The 17,523-nt window shown below is 36.7% G+C and overlaps 1 protein-coding gene across 1 annotated transcript; it reads right to left on the bottom strand.

The window, feature by feature from the left end:
* Nucleotides 1-228: 228 nt before the first annotated feature.
* Nucleotides 229-17,366, bottom strand: LOC122158301 (nephrocan-like). Its single transcript, XM_042814926.1, has 5 exons — nucleotides 17,301-17,366; nucleotides 12,696-12,733; nucleotides 9,448-9,592; nucleotides 4,070-4,971; nucleotides 229-929 (listed from the first exon to the last, which is right to left on the bottom strand). Exons 1-5 carry the CDS (start codon nucleotides 17,364-17,366, stop codon nucleotides 482-484), a joined length of 1,599 nt encoding a protein of 532 aa, XP_042670860.1. The 3' UTR covers nucleotides 229-481.
* Between the last annotated feature and the right edge of the window lie 157 nt (nucleotides 17,367-17,523).

Below are 17,523 nucleotides of genomic sequence, written 5' to 3'. Positions count from 1 at the left end.
AACACGTCAAAAGCAAGAACCTCCAAATAGTCATGAGGAATTGACTACACTGATGTTACTCTCCATCCTGAACTGAGTTTAAGTGTATTGAACACCACACTGCAGATAATGATACCATTTGGTATTGCAGGATTTTCTTTCTGTTTTCTTTCTTTTTTTTTTTTTTTAATGGAACTATAAGAATGCTTTACTATTAAAAAGTCCATACAGAGTTACAGAGTGCTTTTCTAAGAGACAGTAATTTTATTCTTATTTACTTCAAGCTACATAGTACTAATGGCAAAACAGCTGTTATTTTTACAAATTTCAGTTTATAATGGCATCCTTATTAGAGCCCCTTTGTCACCAGCTATTAGCATTTATAGCACACATTAAAGAGGAAAATTTAATGGCAACACAGCAAGTTGGTTGTCATTTGGGATACTGGTGGTGGTGGGCAGCTCTAGACAGCTTTAACATTCATGATACATTAACCATGGCTTTAATCTAGTTCATAATCGTAGTCATCATCATCTATATTTACTGCAACACTGGAGGCCTCGTTGGGTTTCATTTTCTTTCTGTCCTCCTTGCCTTTTTCTGTGGAAGACAAATTATCTTCACACTGCTGCAGAATCTTTTTGGAAGACATCCAGCTTTCTCCTCGGCGTTCTGCTGGTGCTGCACACTGTCCTCCCCTGACATCCGTTCCTTTGGCCATTAACACTCCTCTGGTCCTCAGAAGGTCACAGGTGCAATTCCAAGGGTTTCCATCTAAATAGAGATGCCGGAGACGAGGTAAATACTCTACGACTTTGCGATCCAAGGCGGATATCTTGTTGTTCCTTAAATTTAAAACCTGAAGCTGCTTCAAGTCCTTCAGTTCTTGTTCTCCAACATCTTCTATGTCATTTCCCTTTAGATCCAATCTAGCAAGGGTATCTGGAAGTCTGAATAAAAACAAAACAACACAAATCTGTTATGTTCATTATACTGATTCTCTTTGTGCCCAGGCATATCTAGCGTATTAAATAAAACTATCTCTGACAAAAATGTGGTGGAAAAAAAAATCTGGTACTGAAATGTTCATGTTATTTATTTTTTTTTCCTTTTTTAAATTTGAAGTTGTTGGAGTATTCTCTATGCACATTTGAATGGTTTTCCCAAATTGCTGCAGTTCTGACCGACACTTACCTGCTTTAGTTGTGATAAGTTGCATATGCAGTTGAGTGCCGAGTAAGCCTAAAAATGTTTTTTGTACTATTTAATGCCATAAGCATGCCGATGATCAAATGACAGCAACATGAAAGACCAAAAGTTTTGAAAAGCATGGCAATTCTACTCCTCAAGTACTTCTGTGTATGATTTGTTTTAAAAAGCTTTTTAGTTCATAACTAAATTTTAACTAGAAGTAGAATTTTTTTTCTTTTTTTTTCCCCTATTTTTTGTTCTCTTCCTGCCAGCAGATTCAAAACTTAAAAGTAGTCCAGCTGATAATATACTTCATACTTTAAAAAGCAGCAACAAGGAGAACATAAATGCTTTTTATGGTCTTTTGAAATAGTACTTTAGAGAATTATAAGTGATTGTATTTAAAAGAATTTTAAAAAGCCAGTACCTTGAGGTAAGATACTAGATGATGGATATCATTCTTGCTTTCATGCATTATAATTTGTGTGATAACACTTTCATTTCAGAAGTCTAGCTTATTTACAATTTGTTTTTCTGCTCTAGTCAGTGAAAGGTGCTTAATAGAAAAGGCAGTTAATTTGTGTGAAATGTTTTTAAGAAAATGAATTTTATTCTTTTAGTATGCAAGGTGATGAGATTAAGATCATGGTTAGAGATTTTAAGGAAACTTGTTCAGGAAAACTCTCAGACAAACTGTAAGTAATGATACCAATAACTATTTGAAATTGAGCAAAAGTCCCATAAATCACAAAGGCTGATCTGGCTTTATGTCAATGAAATGATTTGAGATAGCTCTGAGAATTAATAGAGGGTACACTGTGATCTTCACTGGCTGTTTTTGTGAAGCTGAATTTGGCCTTTTGGGCTGAAAGGCAGTTGACCTTTTTATCCAGACCCCCCACCTTCAATGGGGATAAGAGAATAAGGGAGTTCTCTATTGTGCCATATTCTCTGGTGAGATGAGGATTTCATGTGCTGAAATGGTAAGTCTTTCCACCGGTCTTACCAATGCTTATGGCTGCAATTAATTGATTTTGAAACCTAAATACAGTCAATGATAATAGTTGTCTAATATGACACTGTAATGTTAAAGATGTTCTCTGCAGTAAAATCATAGAACCAATGATGTCAAAAGCAATAGGATATCACCTGGGATGTTTATCCAGATTACAGTCTAAAGCCTGTACAATCTCACCATACCAATGTTGGTCTTTGGAGCTGTATTGTTTGACTTCAAGTTCTGTTGTTCTTGAAGAAGTAACTGTATTTGGGTATGTGATGCTGCTGCTGGCAGAGAAGCCATGTCTGTTCAGGAGCTGACCGTGACAACCATACTGCTGATGCTCCAGAGGCTGTCATCAGTCCTGTATTCTGACCAGTTACTCTCTGCAAGATTTTCTGGAGTTTGGGCTCTTCTCTATGAGACCTGAAAATACTTGGACTGTTGTTCAGCTAGAGAAAATTTCATGTCATTATTTACCTTTTGGATAAAAAGGAAATAACCTTTCTTTTTCCTGAACTGAACAAGTGCTAAGTTCTATTAATTGTGCCCCATTAACTATATTCTTTAACTTCTGATACTGGTGACTGGTAGTTCTGTCAGTAGTAATACTTTTATTGCTGTGCATCCATGCAACTAACTGGTGATTAGCAGGTAGTTGTATGGACACACACAAGTAGATTAGGTACATGGAGCACGCAAATTAAGTATGCACATTTTGCTTCTCCTCATTTCTTTCCTACTTGATGTTTACAGCCTCTCCTTGAAATTTGTGTTGAGCTGAAAATAAAAAACCCAATCCCTCCCTAAAAGCTGTATTTCTTAGAGGCTAATAGAGAACTCCTTCCTGTTAATTCCCTTGACTATGAGGGTTGTAAAATAAGATGGATTAGGCCATACTAATGTAACTAGAAAGCATTAAGCATTCCTGTCAAGCCAGATTGAAATCAAATATTTATACACCACTAAATCACTTTCTGATTGTAAAGCTTCAACCAAATAGATTCAAATGCTGAAGGATCTCATGGTAAACAAATTGAAATTTTATTGCATTATTTGTTTGTGCAGTTAAACCTGTCCACAAGCCATGAAAACAGGGCTTAATGATGCAGTTGTGTTAGAGAAGTTAATGTTAAGGGAATTACATAATTACTTTGATGCCATCTTATTGCACAGCTTTTTGAAATAACAAAATTGCCATTTTATATCTGGCAAGCTTCCATTTGGTTTAACACACCACCTCTGATAACAGCCAGGACCAGCACTGTGAGCAAAGCATTAAGGAATAGCGTGAGCCCAATGAATGTTTCTTCTGTGCTCCTTTGGCTGAAATTTTGCTTATGGCCTGAAGCAGGAGATTTTATAAGCAATCCAAGAACTTTATAATGTGTGAATTTAATGAAGGTGTTACTTATAATATCCACCAAGAAACACATTCTTTTAGACCAGATTCATCTCCCAAAATCTTAACATTTTAACAGTAGTAAACTATGTGATTGGTGGAAACTTCAGGTTTAAACATGCTAACTTTCTTTTTTATTGACTGCTTTACTAATTTTGTGTAATGGGAGAAGATAAATCTAAGCAGCAGTATAGCTTCTGTATAATCACTGTTATACTCTCCTAGCAGATTCCTCTTATTCACATGTTAGTTAAATAAAGCAGCCTTACTGGCAGAGAAATATGAAAGAAGGATCACCGGGGACCACACATATAATGAAAACACCTAATCAGTGCTAATTAGTTCCAGTTATGACAGATGGTTTATGGTATGGGTAGATTTCCACTATGGCTAGGTCTGAAAGAAATTTATTTATTTTTTTCACTTTGGCCCTCATTCTCAAAATCTAAGGATGGAGAAATGATGTCTGTGGATCAGCTGTTCTCAGAATCACTTGCCTCAGTGGGATAGAAATAAGGAGATTCTGTTCCAGTGCTAGGTTAGAAAGCTGCGCACACTGCTGAAGGGCTCCTGCCTCAAACATGCTGACAGCGTTGTTGTCAAGAAACAAGTGTTTGAGGTCCTGTAGTCCTTGGAATTCTTGTGCTGTCACCTTCTGAATCAGGTTATTGCTGCAGTCAAGTTTCTGCAGTCTGCTTGGCAGTCTGAGTGGCAGAGCCTGGAGCTGATTCTTAGAGAGCTCCAATGTTGTTAAGTTAGGAAGGAGATGGGCACCATCTATTGATGTCAACTGATTTTCTGAAAGGAAGAACTCAGACAAGTTTTCTAGATGTTTCGTGTCTTGAAGTCGTACTGTTTTGAGTTGGTTTTTCTCTAGTTTTAGTGACAGCAAGGATTTAGGTAGGTCAAGGGGCACTTTTGTCAGGAAGTTTCCACTTAAACTGAGAAACTGTAGATTTTTGAAAGATGTAAAGAAGCTGGTTGGGAGAGAGCTTAGTTTGTTGTCAGCCATGCTTAGATATTTCAGCCTTGGAAGCTTAAGTGGCGCAGACACAGATTCCATATTGTTGCCATCCAGAATGAGACTCTGTAAATTGAAGAGGGAAGAAAATGCACTCGAAGGCAGAGTTGCAATCAAGTTGTTCCTGATATCAAGCACTCTTAGTTTCACCAAACCTTCAAAATCAGTCGCATGCAAAGTATTGATGGAATTATCGGCGAGTTTTAAAATTTCAAGGCCAGATGGGAGGAAGATGGGTATTTGCTTTAGCTGGTTTTTGTAGAGTTCCAGGGACTTCAAGGTGCTCAGAGCTTTGAAAGTGTTGTTTTCTATTGATTCTGTACCACTGCATGACAGGACTAGCTCTTCTAGGGCTGACATTCTTCTGAAGTCAGTAATCTTAAAGAGATAAAAGATAAAAATAATTTGTGTGACAATATACAGTATTTATGAGTCACCTCACAGATTGCTTGTTCTGGATGCTCTGACCACTGCTACTCTATGTTCTTATAGAATAAGAAACTAAGAGAAATGGTGCAGTAACAAAAGAGGTGTCACTATAGGTACCTTCAGTTTGCCCATATTTACTTATGTTTCTAGAATTGTATTGTTTAAGTCCATACTGTCATAGAGTTATAGAATAGCATGGGTTGAAAGGGACCATAATGATCATCTAGTTTCAACCCCCCTGCTATGTGCAGGTTGCCAACTACCAGACCAGGCTGCCCAGAGCCACATCCAGCCTGGCCCTGAATGCCTCCAGGGATGGGGCATCCACAGCCTCCTTGGGCAACCTGTTCCAGTGCGTCACTGGAATTTATTTCTGCCTGGCAGATAGGCAATATAAAATAGATAGCTAATGTCACCAGTGGCAGAAATCCTTGCAGTGCATAGATAGTTGTTACACATGCAGCTTTGTGTTTATCATACAGCCATTTCTATAAATCATTACTGCAGCATTACTTCTCCAGATATGTGCTCATCACCTCTTCTTCCTACTATGAGTTTTTGGCAGGAAGCTAATGCTGTAATTTTTCAACCTCTCCACTATCTCTTCTTTTTAAAGTGAAAATGTCACCATATTGAGATGACCAATCCGAAAGTATGAGATCAAAGTATAAGATCAATTTGGTCTGAAAATCATGTGTGTGGAACAAATTGCTTTTACAACAATTTAGTTTTATGTTACTTAGTAATTAACAGATGCTTTGTAGTGTTAAATGAAACCTAGATGTTAGCTGTAACCAATATATATATAGAGGTATACTAATTGTTTCTTTTTTTCTGTTCTTTTGGAACCTGCTTACATATCAAGCATGTTATCGTGTCTCAGGTTAAGAAATGAATGAATCTGGCAGTTACTCTAAGCCAAGAAATGAAGAAGGATGGAATGAGGGTGAATCTAGGGGTTGTTAGAACACATGAGTTACTTAAACAGCTTCTTTGAAATTTTCGGAGCTGCTGCCCATTGGCCTACATGCTTGTTTTCTAAAAACTCATTTATAAGGGAATGACAGAAAGCTCAGAGCAAGATGAGCAGGTGTTCTGCAAGGAAGAGGTAGGAAGTGTATTCTTCTATTTTCCCTTCAGGTGTCTGGTAAGCATCATCAGTACTCATCAGCAGCAGATGCTAAACTAACATTATAGTCTGCATGCTATTTCCATTGGGCTCATTAGCTGCCAGCATGATTCAGTCTCATTGAGAGACACTACAAAGTTTGTTTAATCCCAGTGATAAATGTACAAGGAAGGGAGTATAAATCATTTTGTAGCTTAGGTTCTGCATAGTAGTTTTGTTCTATGATCCTGATTGTATACATTTGACTATCATACGACTATCATACTTGTGTATCTTTGATCATCTTATGAAGGTGACATAAAAGATTCCTTCCTTCTTTATTTACCCAATTGTTGTATGTTGTATGTTTCTGAGTTGTTTCCCACCTATTTGTAGGCTTTATCAGGCTTTATGAACTGGGTTTTTTTTTCGTTTGTTTTTTTTTTTAAGCAGTTTCTTAAAACAGCTCCTTACTCTGTGGGCCAAAGAAGCAATTTTCTTTTAACAGATAAAAGCAAGTATTAACATACCTACAAGTAAACTAAATGTGAGAGTAAAAAGTTTATAGTTTTATTCTTCAAATGAAGGTTATGAAAATTGTTGAAAGAAGATACTAAAAGCAGTCTAGCTTTGTTACTGCAAACTCTGTTTGCAACAACTCCTAGTTTGTACAAATACCAAAAGCAAAAAACCCAACTAGTCATTTAATAGTGACCAACCCTACCAAGAAAAAGTGCAAAACTGATGTGAATAAAACAGATCTGCTTTTTTTTTTCTTCATTTTCTTCAAAACATATTGTATTTAGCATATAAACTTCTTTTCAATTTCTTTACTGTTTCAGTATTGACCACTGTAAAGTCCAGAAGTAATTAGTGCTCAATTTGAAAGAATATTTGCTTATTCTTGTGAGGCTGTTAGTTGCCAAACCATATTATATGTGAATAATTACGTGTGAAAGACTGATGGAAGTTGGCTGTGAAAAGTCTAGGCTTAGATTCAACTTCTTTTTGAAAATGTTCTCTTTTTTCTAAGATGCTGCAAATGAAGCAGTTAAAAAGTAAGGGAAAACAAGAACAATCAGTCAAACACACACACACAAAAAAACCCCAAAAAAGACAAAGGGAAAAACAAACAAACAAAGAACTACAGAGTTCCCCTAGCACTTGCACATATGTAGTTTACAACCAGAAATCAAAACCTGTTCCTACAAACACTATTATGTTTAGCCAGTAGAATTGTTCAGCAGTGTTAAATTAAGCATATGTATTAACAATGTCAGGAAATCAAAAGTATGCTTTGTCAGAGAAGACTGAAAAAATCTACTCACAAACCCCATTTAATCTTAAGTAAAGAATTTACATAATTGCAGACAAATAGCATAAATGACTTATTTCTGAGTAAAGCTGATAGTAGAAGTAAGGCATACTGATTGTTCAGTTAAATTAATGTATGAAGTGAAAAACTCTTTCCTTAGATGGTTTTACACACTATTTGCTTGCCCTGAAGGGTCACAAAAAATTATTTTACTGCTCTATTTGCTTATAACCAATGTTTGAATACTTTATAACAAATACCTGCTTTTTTTCTCTAGCCAGAACCTAAGGCTATTTTTCTCATATAGAATCATAGAGTTACCAAGGTTGGAAAAGACCTCCAACATCATTCAGTCCAACTGTCTACCTACAACTAATATTTCCCCTCTAAATCATGTCCCTTAGTACATCTTAATGTTTCTTGAGCTCCTCCAGGGATGGTGACTCCACTGCCTTCCTGGGCAGCCTATTCCAGTGCTTGACGACTCGTTCAGAGGAGAAACTTTTCCTGTTTAACCTGAACCTCTCCGGGTGCAACTTGAAGCCATTCCCTCTGATCCTGTCACTAGTTACACAGGAGAAAAGGCTGACCCCCAGCTCATCACAACCTCCTTTCTGGTAGTTGTAAAGATCAAGGTCTCCCCTAAGCTTCCTCCAGACTAAACAATCCCAGATCCCCCAAAGACTTGTTCTCCAGTATCCTCTCAAGCTTCATTACCCCTCTCTGGACATATTTCAGGGCTTCCATGTCTTTCTCACAGCGAGAGGCCCAAAACTGAACATAGTACTTGAGTGCTGAGTACATGGTATCTTAGGAGTAGCTGACAGGCATGGACAAATAGCCTAGGAAAGGAAAAATGGCTCATCTTGATTTTAAAAAAAGACAACAATACTTCTGTATATATATAAGAAGACCTGTTTCCTCATATAAATTCATTAAAGAGTTAATTAATTTAACACATTGCACATAGAACATTGATATAATTATATCATATGAATAAACTTTGACTCTTGTAGGTATGTAAACTACAATAAGAAAATCATGGACAACAGTAACAGCAAAAAGAGGAGTAAGCTTCCACTGAGTTAAACTGCAAAATGATTCAGGCTGTTTCTCAATGGGCAACAGGTATCCCAGCTGTTGTCTTAGCCCATTTTGTTCAGTCCTGAGAACAAAATCAAAGATGCAGTTAAGGATGTGTTCTTTGTAAGAGAACAAGTATACTAAGTAGTAAATGTATTTTTCCAAAACGGTGCATTTCTTACTATTTGCAATAAAGTGATACATAAGAAGTATGCATAATGCAGGTTGTAGTTCCCTGGTGTTGACATACAGAAATTATATTTATTACATAAAAATGTATTAGGATGGAAAACAGAAAAACATTGCTTGCATATCCAGTGCAACTTGCACTGATAATGACTTTAATAATATGATTCAGTGATGTATCAATTAGAAAACAAACCAGTTGTTTTTATGGCTCTAGGTAGATGACAACACTAGGAAGGCCCAGAATTGCTTTTATCATCTCACACTGCATCAATCTCTAACAGTGAGTGATCAAGCCTTAATTACTAACTCCTACTGTTATTTCTAATAGCAGTTTTATCTAAAACTTGCAACTCAGGAGGGGGAAAAAAATTCAGTTTCATTCTAGCTATGTAAAACCTTTCCATTTGCTATGGAAAATGTTTACATTGCATCAAAAACAGCAAAAGCTTTCCAGAAGTTAAAAAAATAACTCTTTAAGTCAGTGGTTAAAACAAATTAACATTTGTCTACTTGTGTGACAAGTTTTTTGAGTTGCATGTAAAAAAACAACATGGGTATATTTTTACATATATTTCACAAGTGTTTAAAACTGAAAACAGATCTAGCACAATTTCACCAGCTTCTAGTACCTGGAATAAGATTCTCCTTTCCCTCCTAAGTCCACCACTTGGGAAATATGACTTTCAGACACAGCACATCATATATGGTATTTCTACTGGATTTTTCCTACCTGGAGTTGCTTAATTTTGCTGTGGCTGATGTAGAGCCTTCTAGTAGTGAAAGGAATCTCTCTGGGGATCTCTGTAGCTCTGTAGCATTGCACTGACTGGGCAGGGTCACAGCTGCATCTTCTTGGGCAAGTGGTACTCAGACCACTGTGAGAAAAAAACAAGAAAACTAAAAGATAGGATAAATGCATCTTCCAAAACAGGAGGTCTGAAATTGTCTCAGCAATGTGTAGTGTGAATTAAGCACCAAAGACCTTTTTATACCATGAAATCTGATAAAAGGATATTACGACTGTGTGTTTTATCCCAGTGAAAAAACAGCAAAAACAATACTGCAATTTGCTTGGGTTAAAATGTTGGCAGGCATTACAAAGAGTGAGAAACTAAAACAGTGATAAGGTGTCTTTACATTTGCAGGTATGTGAAATTAGTGTTATTTATTACCTGACATTTAATCTGCAAACATCCACATTATCTCCACTTTCCTAGTTTTGTTAAATGTGCCACCACAGAATTAGCAGGGAAAAGATAAAGACCTGTTTTATAGTGGGGCTGTAAAACCTTTGTGTCTTCTGTGACCCAGCATTAGAAACTGTAAAAAACAACTGCAGCTATTATTTTTAAACTGAAACATTCTATGAGCTTTCTGAATATCTGCCGTACAGCTGAGTGCTGTTGATTGGTATACATTTTTGAAAGACTGTGTAAGAATCTAAGTTACCTGTATTGTGTAATTCATATAAATCAAAGTTTAATTATTACTGGATTTGAAAATTACAAATTTGAATCATCTGAAAGCATTTAGTGTATATCAAGCAGCGGACTATCAATAAGACAAGACTCATGCATCCCAAAGCAGATGTAGAACACTGAGGTTCCCCTCCTGTTTTTTTTTTTTTTCTATGCTATGGGTGTGTGTCAGCCAGAGCTGTAAAGTTTTGAAAGGCTACATTTTGACATATGATACTTTTAGGAAACTTCAATGCATTTTTGTCTCTTTTTCTTATTCAGCAATTTGTAACGTACAAAACAGTGCACTTAGGAAACTGCTCTCTGTCACCACAGCGCTTTGTGTTGTTGTCTATTTCCTTCCATCCTCTCCATGTTTTTAGAAGTAGCTAATCCTATTCCTTGAATTCAGAATTAGGCTGGTTATTTTTCCAACAGAAAATGATGTCAAGTTGATTTGACAAATGGGTAACTGAACTGGGGACAGTCTTCAAAAGGTATGCCTATTTGATGCATTTGGTTTTACTATGGACAATTGCCACATTCCCTACTAGAGATCTTTCTGTCTCCTTTATCCCTTATGCTACAAGTACAGAACTTCAACCCAGTGTCTGCAAAACCAAGCAGCAAGAGCAGAAAACCTGTTCCTAAAGCAACCTGTTGAGTTGGCATGTTTAACAGTCCGTGGACAAAAATCCTGCCTGACTTATGCCATCTTGATCAGCTGCAAAAAATGAGTGGGTGAGCAGGATTTGCGATGGTGTTTTAAAGCAAGCATTTTAACTTATCTCAATGTGTTTAGTAGCTGTTTTTATTCTAAAAGAGACAAAGTACCCAGACAGAAGTGTAAAGCCTTTCTGCATCCTGACAGCTGCTTGTGGTATATTTTAGCATGCCCTGGAACAGACTTTGCTCCTGTTTTGTCAGCTGAGCGCAAGTACTGAAGTCACTGAGACAGTGATGTTCAGTCTTACAGACGTATTTGTGTTCCTCAGGAACATCATCAAAAAAAAATTCAGATCAAACCCTATGCTTTACAGTTTAGAGATCTAGAGTGATGCAGAATCAATCTGAAAATGCATTAAAGAAGAACCATATATTGCATCCTTCCCTATTGTGTAAATGTCCAATGTCGGAATTTGCAGATGTAATTACAAGGTAGCACCACAGGACGGTGCCATACTGTCGGCTTTTCACGTTTTTGAGCCGTAGCTGTATTCTTGGTCTTTTCAAAATAACTGAAGGAACTTTCATTGGTTTACTACCTTAGGCATGTAATATTAACAACAATGATTTAAACAGAAATAATATTATGGTTCCATTAATTTTTGAAATATGTCTGCTTTGAGCAGCGAGGTATTTTAAAGGGAGAGCTATGAAAGATGATCCTATTCCGTTTGTTTTGTGCAAATGCTGACACAAGTCCAGCAGAGCCAGTGCCTTTGTTTTTGCACAAAATTGTGTGCTGTGTCTTTTTATTGATTCCTAGCAACCTGCTGGTAAGAGAACTGATGAGGAGGCATAAGATTGCATGAGTGAAAGATGAATGGGAATATGTAACCTACGCAGAAATGTGATTAACCAGCCAGTCCAGGGTTTGTGATATGGAAGAAGAGTAGCTGACTCAGTGGGTTGCACAGCTTTGTCAGAGTACAGTAAAAAAATAAATCCCTTGAGGTAATTTCTCATCAGATTTTGATGCAAATTCCCCTCACCTTTCAATAGGGATTCCTGTGCAGAGCTGAGTTAATGGATCTTTCACTATTGCTGCTGCTTGAATTTCAGATCTGAAGAGGTGCTCATGTGATTTTAAAGTTTTGTTGATGGTGGATTTTTCTTTTCAAATATATCAATCTAATAAAAATAGTATTATCTTCTTGCACAAGCCTTTCCTCATGCGAGATTTCAGCTTCCACAGTACTGATGTTTGGGCCCTTTCTTTCTTCTTCAAAGTCAGAGGTTTGACAGAAGCATGTGCATTTATATTTAGAAATAATTTTTGCATATTCAACCTAAGATTAGCTTTAGAATGTCACAGAAAATCAAGTCAACATTAAAATCAGAAAAATGAATTTTCAAAACCCTGTTTGAGTGTTCAGAAATCTCAGGAGAAAGACAGCTCATAAAAGCTCCTTTGTAAAGTGTATGGTGGTAGAAACTACATAAAGAAATATGTAGTCTTAGCACTGAAGACATGGGGAAGGAAAGCTCATTCAGTCAGCGTGGTCCTTGTCTTTGGAAAAGAGACATTGCAAGAAAGACTGGATTGAGAGCTGCAGAGAGCATGGGAAGCAGTTGGGTCACTGGGGGATGTCATACACAAGTATTTTGGCAACTAGGAGCTGCTAAGCGGTGGCGTATGCTTGAAAGACTCCTTGGCATATTTAGCTGCCATATGCTATCAACGGCCTGCTATGGAGAATGTGTGAATTTATAAGTATTTTTTTCTGGAGGTTTTTAACTTGGATTTAGAATAGTTTTGCGTAGGGACAACAAATGATTTATCTGTCACAAAGATTACCAGAGAGAATCAAACTCTTCTCTCCAGCGTGGATAGACCTGCTAAGAGAAATAATCATAACACTGTTCTTAAAAGCACTGTGCTTCCCTTAATCATCTGTTGAATTAATTTCAAACACTTTTCAGAAATGTTTCTTAAACAAAGAGCCTCAGAGCATTACACTAAAATAAGAATGTCAACCAGACACATTCCAGGCAATTTAATTATATATTATTATTATCTGCTTTCATCGTATGTGGAGAACATACTTTCTAACTCCAGGCAAGTTCATCTTCACACACTGGGAGCAGCTGCTGAATGTCTTAAAGCAGATTTTTCCTCCATGAAATGAGTAGGTAGCTGGCTATGTAGAGTAGATGAAAGTGATAGCCCCTTTTGAATTTCTCACATTTCACCTGTCTGTGGTGACAGTGCATTCCTGAGGAACTAGCAGGGTAAAGCGTACTGAAAAGAAACGTAACTCTGTTAAACAAGAATCCACATATCAAAGAGTTTTAGACCCTGCCAGTTTTATGATGGTGCTGAGGAATGCCATCTAAGATGAGATGTAACTGAAGCAGACACCTGGAAGTGATCAGTTTAGATAATGTCACACACATGAACAAAAGCACAGGTTGGTATGATGAAAGCTTTTTAGATTTTATTGTTTTTACCAATAATGATTGAAAGAAAAAAAAAAATATCCAGCCAGTCCCAAAAGGAGTGAAGAGTGGAGGATAAAGAGGGCAGATAAAATGGTTGTATTTATTCTCAACCTACAATTTGGACACACCAGTTTTTTGTATAGATCTTTAATTACCTTATTTGAGACTGTAACTAAAAATAAAGTGGCAGGAATGGATCATGCAACCAATACTGTGACCACAGATTTTCTTTTCCAGTGGCTTTGCTCACACAAAACTGACTCAGATCAGTAGTTAACAATAGTAGTCTGCAAGGACTTTTCAGAGGCCTGTAAGAGTATAGGCTCTTCCAGTTCCTGTGGGTGTCTTTAACCATTAAAAAAAGTCTGCTAGTAACTGCTCACCAAAAAGAACGAGAACAGAGCTTAAATTGTATAAAATTGTCTGCTGTTGAAACTGTGAAGCACGGTGGAGTCTGAAACAGCATTTTCCCAAATCGTATCCACGATGTGCACAAAAAAATGGTTTAATTCTGCCAAGCTATAAAAGCCAAATATTTTTAGCACACGCTGTACAGATTTTTAAAAATTAAAAAAGAAAATAATAATGAGATTAAGTGGATATGTGGGAATAAACATGGGAAGAAGACTGCAGTAAGAGCTGTAAAAAAGAAAAGATGAACCAAAGAAGTGACTTGTAGAAGTTGCATCTTGTAAAGAGGTCACTAAGAATGAATGTTACCTCAGGATAGGGGTGAGTGATTCATAGGTCCCATGGAGTCACTGTGCTGATTGTAGAAGACAGTCTCCCTGAGCCTGCAAGGAGGAATAATCTAAAATATAAACGTATAAAAGGTTTCCGTGTTAGCAGAAATTTTCTCTAATGACAACTAAAAATCCATCTCCCTTTAAGTTTCAATACAGTGGATAACTTCCTCCTCTCCAGCATACTTTCGGAAAGCATATTCCCATCATCTACAACTCCATTTTCGGACATGGAATTCTTGCTTTTTCATCTCAATTTCATCTCAATTTTCATCTCAAAATTTCTCCCATGTTTTGATACTGCGAAACATTCTGCATTTCCCCTTTGCTGCCTCTGTCTGTGGCTGTACACCCAGCTGGACAATCAAACCACTCAACCACACAAAAGATGGCCTTGACATGTGCACATGGCGTGCACAGCTGGGCAGCTGCAATTACAGAGTTTCACAGGTGAGCTGACCCTCATGTGCAAACACATGAATTTATGTTGTAAATTTTTTGTTAAGGGGATAGGTCTAACTCTGGGTTTGTAGAGTGTCTCCCACAACCTTTTCCCAGTCTTAGCATGGATACTGGGTATCAAATATCCAGCAAGGAAGATGTTAGCATGAGTATTTTTTCCTTTTGATTAGGGTATTATATTGTTCTGTTTTGTACGAAGATGTGTCTTCCCCAGCTTCAGGTCATTTGCTCTTTTAGCACAAAGTAATTTTTCAGGTACTCCAGTGATCAGTCAAAATAAATAGGTTTAAATTTATTAAATACTGTATGTACTCAAAAGTATCTTACAATAAAGTAGCACAGATGCTTTACATTCTCTAGAAAATAATGATGGATATTATGTGCACATGTAAAGGAAATAGGAGTGGTCAAATGAACAGACTAGGAAACTGTCAGTGAAGTCCTTTTGACATTAAAAGTATTCAATTAATATCTTTTTCTTGAGATAATTTTCTGGAACTATTTGTTGCTTAGAAGTGTTCCTTGGGTGTAGCAGCACTGTGTCCATGCAGCACAGATTCCTCTAGATCAGTTTACTCAAACTACCTCTGTTTTAAAAATATTCTTCAATTATTTGTTGATGTTATCAGGGTGGAATACACTACAGCTTACTTAAAATCACTTTAAGCTAATTGAAAACCAAAACTACTAAGCTTTTTTAGGTTTGATTGTATATTGACTGCACTGCTTGCTTACAGAACAGAGTTAAGCTTGTCTGGGTGCTTTTGGCAGGCATTTCAAGGATAATTGGAATCGATCAGAATTTTCTAGGGCTCTTGTAAGTAGAGTTTTGAGATAATTAAACTGTTCTTGTGTATATCCTTATGCCAGTGATATCTACTTCTAATTTCAATGCATAGTTGAAATTATTCAACTCATAACTAATTATTTTGATTAATAATAATTATTAAGTTTTCAGCCAGAATTTCTGGTGAGGAATGTGAATATTTCCTAATGATAACTGCATTTACTATGATTTCATGTCACAACTGCAGATTTTCTTAATAATATATAATATTCTTTCTCATTTTTATATAGTCCAGCAAGTGTTAGACAGGTATTATCCTACAGGTAGGTTTCTAAAGAAATTATATTTGAGAAGCTAATCTTTGAGTGGAAAAAGCAGAGACAAACCCTTGTTTGATTTATAAAATGTAAAAGATATATAAAAGATATATATAATATAAAAGAACTTACAAAACAAAGGTAGCATTGATGAGGGATGAAAGAAAAATTAGTGACACACAAAACTCCGATACCACTGTAAATAAATACAATTTAAGATAGGATCAACACCTAAGCTGAAGGGAAACGACTCTCTTAAAAAAAAAAAAAAGAAAAAAGTTATGTGATTATTTGAAAAAGCCTTACATAAATTCATCAAATACAATTTTTGAAGGTAGTGTTTAGTATAGGTACGTTATGTAGTAACTATGGGACATTTCCTTCTCAAGATAAGCAGATGACATTTAAGTACAAGATTGAGATACATTAGCTATAAATTAGATTACTGTTCCATTAGAAAAAAAGAAAAAAAAATAACATAATTCTATATGTGTTTCACCAGTGTAATACCTACCAGAATAAAAATTAAAGTAAGCAAATAAAACTGGTAATCCTGAAGCAATTTTATTGTTCAACAAAACTACTTTAAACAATAATGTTAGTTTAGCTTTTGATACAGAAAATACTTTGATTTCCCATCAGACCTTGTTGGTATAATGGCTGTGGAGAACAGACATTAGAATGAAGCTTAAACAATTGCTCTGTTAAGTTTGGTTCATTTAGAAGCATTTGTGTAACTGTTTGAAGTTTAGACACTTATACCCTTTGCTCAGACACTATCAGAATACCCCCCTTTACTGAGCCAGATTTCTTTTTGTGGGTCTGTATAAAAATATTTGCAGCTTTTGTATCCGTTGTGGAAGGCTTTAACAGTAAAAGCACCTCTATTATGTTTCCAGTTTGTTACTACCTGCCTCAAATTACAGTGCAGACAATCTGAACAGTAAAGGGCAGAAGAACAGGTTTGTAATAACAATCTGTAAGGTTCTTGTCAAGCCTGTGATATCAGATCCCAGAGGAAACATGAAACTACTGCTAGTGGTGAAGTTTGCTTTTACCCTTTTCTCCTTAAAGCACAGACTGATAGAATTGCAATCCTTTCCTGCTTTAACAGCTTTCTTCACATTCCAGGTGAGTGGTCTAACCGCTGAGCTGGAAATTGTCTGTCTGTATCCCAATTAATTATTTATGTGAAGTAGAGCCATGAGAGAAACTCCCTGCAAGAAACCTTGCAGCCCAGAGGCAGGGCACATTGGTGCCATCATCTTGCTATTTGCTGCTGCTGGGGGCAGTCCCACTGCTGTGCTATCTCTAGGGGCCTGTGCTCCCTGTGCTGTGTTGGCACAGGAGTTTCTGGGACTCTGTTGTAGGCAGGATTAGAGCCCTCATCTGGGTTCAAGTGATATTTTTTTCTCTTCTGAGGTAGAGTTACTGCTTTGGTGCCATAAAACCACGTTGTATGAGACCTCTACAAGACTTGCTAATAAAACTCCTACTGAAATCAACATCAGAATCAGTCAGAACATTTCAAGGAAATGAAGTGAATCTAAGGTGAAGACCTTGGAGAAAGAACAATGATAGTCATGTAGAAACAGCTTATTTCCTGTAGTTTCTTTTTTTCAGGACCAAAATGAGCTAGGAAATGCAAATACCTTTTCAATTGGTATAATTACATTTGCCAGAGTGTCTGTAGATGCATGGTGTCCAGGTACAGTCATTTTTACGCAATACTTTCAAGTTTGCATCTTAGCCTCTTTGCAGAGCCTGAACAGTTACACAAAAGTGTAACTGCAAAACTAGCCTCTCCTGATAGTGTTTGTGAGTACAGCAGTAAAGAAAGAATTCCTTTTTCTCTCCCCCCTCCCAAAGGAGTAG

Source organism: Centrocercus urophasianus, unplaced genomic scaffold (genome assembly GCF_019232065.1).
Source record: "Centrocercus urophasianus isolate 14NV4802_14NV808 unplaced genomic scaffold, USGS_Curo_1.0 seq_10, whole genome shotgun sequence".
NCBI classification, from domain to species: domain Eukaryota; kingdom Metazoa; phylum Chordata; class Aves; order Galliformes; family Phasianidae; genus Centrocercus; species Centrocercus urophasianus.
Note: the sequence above shows the minus strand (reverse complement) of the source record. Positions and strands in the feature narration are given on the sequence as shown.

Bases quoted from the DNA above. Each gene is read 5' to 3' on its own strand.
- LOC122158301 (XM_042814926.1), bottom strand. From the start codon at position 17,366: ATGACTGTACCTGGACACCATGCATCTACAGACACTCTGGCAAATGTA. The intron at 12,734-17,300 runs GTATTTGCATTT...TTCTCTTAGCAG, and splicing joins TAATTATACCAATTGAAAAG to GTCTATCCACGCTGGAGAGA. The intron at 9,593-12,695 runs GTAATCTTTGTG...TTTTTCTCACAG, and splicing joins GAAGAGTTTGATTCTCTCTG to TGGTCTGAGTACCACTTGCC.